Source organism: Hylobates moloch, unplaced genomic scaffold, assembly GCF_009828535.3.
Source record: "Hylobates moloch isolate HMO894 unplaced genomic scaffold, HMol_V3 SCAFFOLD_15, whole genome shotgun sequence".
Lineage (NCBI taxonomy): Eukaryota > Metazoa > Chordata > Mammalia > Primates > Hylobatidae > Hylobates > Hylobates moloch.
Genome location: NW_026652290.1, coordinates 79,331,282 through 79,337,281, shown reverse-complemented (window position 1 = coordinate 79,337,281; position 6,000 = coordinate 79,331,282). Strand labels below are relative to the sequence as shown.

The 6,000-nt window shown below is 51.1% G+C and overlaps 1 protein-coding gene across 2 annotated transcripts in view; it reads left to right on the top strand.

Moving 5' to 3' along the window:
* The first annotated feature begins 319 nt into the window (after positions 1-319).
* Positions 320-6,000, top strand: part of PRKCE (protein kinase C epsilon) — a 534,020-nt gene continuing 528,339 nt past the window's right edge. Inside the window, exon 1 of one of the 2 annotated variants that reach the window (XM_032176940.2) lies at positions 320-1,626. In XM_032176940.2, the coding sequence (XP_032032831.1) occupies positions 1,279-1,626 (348 nt within the window). In that variant the 5' untranslated portion in view covers positions 320-1,278. The remainder of the gene's footprint in view (positions 1,627-6,000) is intronic. The other variant, XM_032176939.2, reaches the window with a different exon arrangement.

Here is a 6,000-nt window from a genome sequence, read left to right as displayed (position 1 = left end):
TCCATGGCCACCCATGGCCCCCCGCACGCGCATCCAGCCCAGCGCCGCCGCTTCCCGGGGTCCCGCGCGGGGTCCCCCCCCCCCGGCTGCCCCCCCCCCCCCCGCCCGCCGCTGCGACCCCGGGCAGCCTCGCCCGCTCTGCACCGTTCTCTCCTCGGCTCACTTTTTCCGTATTGCTCCCCCAACCGGCAAAACTTTCTATTTCCCCAAACACTGCGTGCGCGCGCGCGCGTGCACACACACACACTCACACACACACACTCACACACACTGACGTCTTTTGCGCATTTCCTGCATTAGAGGGAGGGAGACTCGCTCGCACACCGACAGAGGGAGAGGAGACCGCGGGGGAGCGCGGGCTGGCGGGCGGCGAGCAAGCGGCAGCCGAGAGCGGGGACGCGGGGAGCGCGGCGGGCGGGCGCCGGCGCCCAGGAGGTGGGGCCGCGCTGAGTCGCAGTCCCTGCCCCGCCGCCGCGCTGCGCACCGCCCGGTGCTGGCCTGCGCCCCCGAGCCGGATCGGCGGCCGCCAGGACTCCGAGCCCGCGCGGATGTGAGATTCCGGGCTCCTGGCGCCTCCCGATCGCCGGCTCCGGCGCGGCGCTGCTTCGCCCAGGAGGCGGCGGCCCCGGCTGCCCGTGGGGCTTGTGGATTTTTAAAAATTTGGCTCCGAGGAGGACCATTTCCTCTCGACATGCATCCCTCCGGATAGACTGAACATCCCTCCGTCCACCCCCCCCCGCCCCGCGCGGTCAGAGGCAGGCGCTGAGTGTGCGAAGAGGATCCGGGTTGAAATCTGCGCCCCCGGTTCTCGTCCCCGCCCCGTCCCACTGCCCCATCCCCCTCCCGGAGTCGAAATTTCCCGGGATTATGTTTCGGAAAGGTAGGTAAGCGCCGGGCGCGGAGCCCGCTTTCCCGCAGCCAGGAGCCGGAGAGCCAGCGAGGCGGCGAGGCAGCCCCCGCGGCTTGCAGCGGAGCCGACAGCTCGTCTTCTCTTCTGGAGGTGCAGCTGGTGGTCGTGGGGAGAGACTTGCTCCAAACACGGACATCCCCCAGCTCTCCGCCCTCCCTGTTTTCCGTTAGGAACCCGGCGAGGAAATACATGCACTGGCTGAGAATCGCCCGCGCCAGGGCGCAACGCCACAAGGTGTAGGGAGTGTGTGGGGTGGGGCGAAAGGGGACCCCAAGAGTCCCTGTGGCTCGGAGTGCCGGGCCGTCGGTTCTTCATTCCTGCCCTGGGGGCAGACGGAGTGACCCCGGCCCCCACTCCCCGCCCCGACCATGGTAGTGTTCAATGGCCTTCTTAAGATCAAAATCTGCGAGGCCGTGAGCTTAAAGCCCACAGCCTGGTCGCTGCGCCATGCGGTGGGACCCCGGCCGCAGACTTTCCTTCTCGACCCCTACATTGCCCTCAATGTGGACGACTCGCGCATCGGCCAAACGGCCACCAAGCAGAAGACCAACAGCCCGGCCTGGCACGACGAGTTCGTCACCGATGTGTGCAACGGGCGCAAGATCGAGCTGGCTGTCTTTCACGATGCCCCCATAGGCTACGACGACTTCGTGGCCAACTGCACCATCCAGTTTGAGGAGCTGCTGCAGAACGGGAGCCGCCACTTCGAGGACTGGGTGAGTGCGGCGCCTCCCCGTCGGTCCGGGAACCCGGTTGTGGGGTCCCGGGCAAAGACTCGCTGGTCTCGATCGTAGGGCTCCGGGACTTATTGACGACTGGGGTGTGTGTGTGCCTGTAAGTCTCAGTTTCCTTGGGGAGCTACACTTCACTTCATAGTTGGGGAGAAACAGGCATTGGCGAGGAAGATGAGACTTGTTAAGAGGATGTGGCCCTCTGCTCCTTCTGTGCCCTCCAGATGATGGGTGCTGCGGGAGGTTTGCAAACTGGGAGAGCCTGGGCCGCTGGTGCTGAAGGTTGGCCGAGGACTTGGCTTTCTTCCGCAGGCGCGTGGTGGGCTGGCTGTGTGTGATTGTGTGTGGGTGGGTCCCTCCGTCCTTGGAAAGGCACGTGGAGCCTTTGACTGAAGGCTTCTTGCACGTCCTGGCTTTGTCCTGCTTAGTCGAGCGAGGAGTTGCTTTATTTTTCCCTCCGAGAGGAAGCTGGCTTGTTTCTATTCTCTTGCATGGTGGTTAGCTCATCTTCTGACATACAAGTAGAAAAAATGTTTTCTCCTCCAGGATGTCTCCTCTATGGTCCCAGAAACATCAGTCGAGCTCGTTTTGTCCAATTCATTGCCCATCCATGCAGAATGAATGTTGCATTTTAAGAAGGGTTCTGCTTGTGGGTAATTGGAAGTCAGTGCTTTGAATCTTATTTAAAGTTATATTGTTTCTCTGTTTTGATTGTCAGGATACTGTGCAATAAAAGACGATTTCTAAGTATGAGATTGAGTTATTAATTGATTCCATTATTAAACTATTAAGGATTTGGAAAGAGGTCTTGTCTCAATCTACTATAAACCAAATGCATCCAGCCTTGGCACTTGGACAAGCAGAGAGACGCAAACCTTCGTTTTGCTTTTCGTATTTGTTTTTGGGTTTTTTTTTTTTTTTTTTTTTTTTTTTTTTTTTTTTTTTTTGCTCTTCTTGGAAGGAAGGTGTTAATTTAGGACGTGGATTTTTGTGTTTTCAGGTTTGTTACACGTTTCCACCAAGAGCAAGTGCAAGCGTTCCTCTTGAGGTATATGTTTTCAGGGTTCTTTGGTCTACACAAAAAGTGAGAGAGCTATCTAAGTCTCAAAAGTGGTGTAGAGCAATTGCTTTCTATTGAAAATCGGATAACTTCATGAATGTCCTAGAGGTCAGAGGTTACACATGGATCACCTTGGCATACCACCTTACATATTTTTTTCAAGGACATTGAGTTTTAGGGAAAAATAGGAGAGAGCCTGTTGTTTTTATGCTCATGGCTATGATGTAGTCTGCCTGAAACCATGGTTACGGTTTCACAGGGAAGCTCCAACAAGCCACATGCGTAGAACTCTAGATTTGTGGTTTGCACTTTGGAAAGCAGGCAAACCTTTATGGAATCCCAGAGAACTCCATGCCATTCTATTCTACTTCACAGATGTCCGTCATCTCTGCTTCCCTCAGCCCCCACAACAGAGCTCCCACTCATTCCCCATTTCTTTTCCATGCATGGCCTTTGGTCCCTTTCCTCATGGAGGCAGTGCATATGAGAGGGGGAGTGGAAGGGATAACTAATTTCAGAGGTAGACCTTGGCACTGAAAACCTGTGGTTTTGGAGTTGTTGTTTTTGGACAGGAAGGGGATGGAAAAAAACTTGATGCTGGTAGCTAGGAGATGGGGGCCTTTTGCAGTGTATGCAGATGAGGGGCTTGGACAGTGGGGCAGAGAGCAGGGATGAGGAGCAGCAGGTCTGCATTTATCCATAGAACAGATGCCGGTTGGAGGGAGAGTGTCTTTGTATCTCTGGTGATGCTTCGCTGGGGCACACCCCAAACTCTGGGAGCTTCAGGACACTGTCCCCACCTTCATCCCTCCTGGTGAAGCAAACAGTGGGAACTTGTTTGGTTATCATCCTCTAAGCTTCTCAAATTCATGTTGGGTTTGGCCCTAGGCCAGACCATCTAGTGCACAGGCAAGTTTTACAGATGAGGACATTGAGTTCTAGAGAAGCTAGTTGGGGACCGAGGGTCACATGACAAGCAAAGGTGGGTTGGAAGTAGGGCCCTTACCGCCCGTTGCCCATGGCTTGCCTGACTGGGAGCCGAGCCTGCCCATCTGTCCTCCCAGCCTATTCTCCCTGCAGATCCATGTGCCGTGTCCCTGACATTTTTATTGTACTTGATAACTTCATCTCTTTTGCCTTATAACAAGTATGAATTAGGTATGGCAGGTATTGGACAAACTAAAAAACTTGAGATAGAGAAGCCCAAAGTCTCAAGGATGAGTCAAGTGGTGGAGCAGGTTCAGAATGCCCATCTGTTTTCACCAGAGGATGCTGTAGCCACTCTGGTTCCTCCAGGCTGAAGGTGAGGGACACATTGGCAGGGGTGACTGGCCCTTGGAAATAGAGACAAGTTGCAACTGGGCTAAGTTCACCTTTCCCAGTCTTAACATTCAGGGTAAACCCGTGGTTTCATAGCTTTGGGTAGAATTCCCTGGGCTCAGGTCTCTGCACTCCTTACCTGGCAGGAATGAAGAGACACACCCTTCTCAGGTGTGGCTAAGAGATCTGGCCTGAAGTAAGGGGATGTGGATAGCATAAAGCAGCCGCTTCTCTCATTGCTGCGGAACACCGAATTCTATTGCACTTTGAATTCACTTGTATTCCTGGAGTTCCTGTTTTGTGCTCATGTCTAACCAGGGAAGCTTCGCACTGTGGGCCATCCAGAGGAAAATGAGGCCCTGGGTTACTCTCAGGGGGCTTCCATTTCACTAAGGAATTGACACCAAGTACCCACATAATACATCAAGCTTGTCTAACCCATGGCCTGTGGGCCACATGTGGCCCAGAATGGCTTTGAATGCAGCCCAACACAAATTTGTACACTTTCTTAAAATGTTATAAGTTTTTTTGCATTTTTTTTTTTTTTTTTAGCTTATCAGCTATCACTAGTGTTAGTGTATTTTATGTGTGGCCCCAGACAATTCTTCTTCCAGTGTGGCCCAGGGAAGCCAAAAGGTTGGACACCCCTGATATAGACACTTAACTAGCAATTAGGTTCCACACAGGTGGTACTATTAGTATGTTAAGAGTTTGAAAAGGGAGTGTGGGCTAGGCACCGTGGCTCACGCCTGCAGTCCCAACTACTTAGGAGGCTCAGCTGGGAGGACCGTTTGAGCTCAGGAGTTCAAGATCAGCCTGGGCAACATAATAAGACTCCATAACTACAAAAAACTTAAAAATTAGCTAAATCTGGACCTGTGGTGTGGTGTGTGCCTATAGTCCCAGCTACTCAGGAGGCCAAGGTGGGAGGATTACTTGAATCCAGGAGTTCAAGGCTGCAGTGTGCTATGATCTCACCATCAGGCCACAGCATTCCAGCCTGGGTGACAGAGTGATACCCTGTCTCTTAAAAAAAAAAAGAAAAAAAAAGGTAGGGAGAACTGGAAGAATCCAGGAGGGTTTTTGGAAGGAGGCATGAGCTGGTTGTGAAACAGTAGGTTATATTTAAAGAGGTATCTACAAGAAGGAACAGTGTTCCTGGCATGGCCACCACAGGAATAAAGGCAGACAATCCTGTGGTCAGGGTTGGAGAATGGATGAGCAGGACAGAAACTGAGTGTACCTGTCAGAAAAGAGTGGGCAGGACAAGATTTCCCAAATTTAAGACTTTTTTTCTGAGTACTGCCTGTGCTTTCATTTACTTAATATTTAAAAAATTGATTCTTTCATTTTCCACTTAGTCTTTTCTTAAGCCCCACTATTCATGAAATCACAGGTTTGGAGCATGTAGTTATAACTTTTCTTTGTTCACTTTAAAATAAACAGGACTCTACAATACAGAAACGAAGTTAATTCCAGGTGCCTCTGAACATCATTAGTGATGTGGGGCCCACACTTCTGAAACATTGGAGTAGGAGAAAGTTTAGAAAACTGAGGTGAATTCTAGAATGTGTAAAAGCCAAGCTGAGATAATTATTCTCCAGATAATGAGAGATGTTTCAGTTGTGATGACAAAGGAGGTTGCTTTAGAGAAAGCTCATTACAAAGAGAAGGAAAGATTTTGCTGATGCTTTGAAGTAAAATCTATTATAACACTATTGCTATAGCTGGGTTTTCCAAGAACCAGTTAATAACACTACTCAGTCTTTCATGTACATAAGAATCAGTAAGGGAGGGTATATAAAAATATAGATCTATATAGATTTATATACCTCTATATAGATAAAAATATAGATCCTCTGCCCCAACCTTGAGAGCTTTTGATGCTACAATTTGGAATAAGCTGGGAATCTACATTTTTAACCAGCTCTCCCAGAGATTCTGACCAGACCAGGCTTGCTTTGAGAAACACTGGGCTA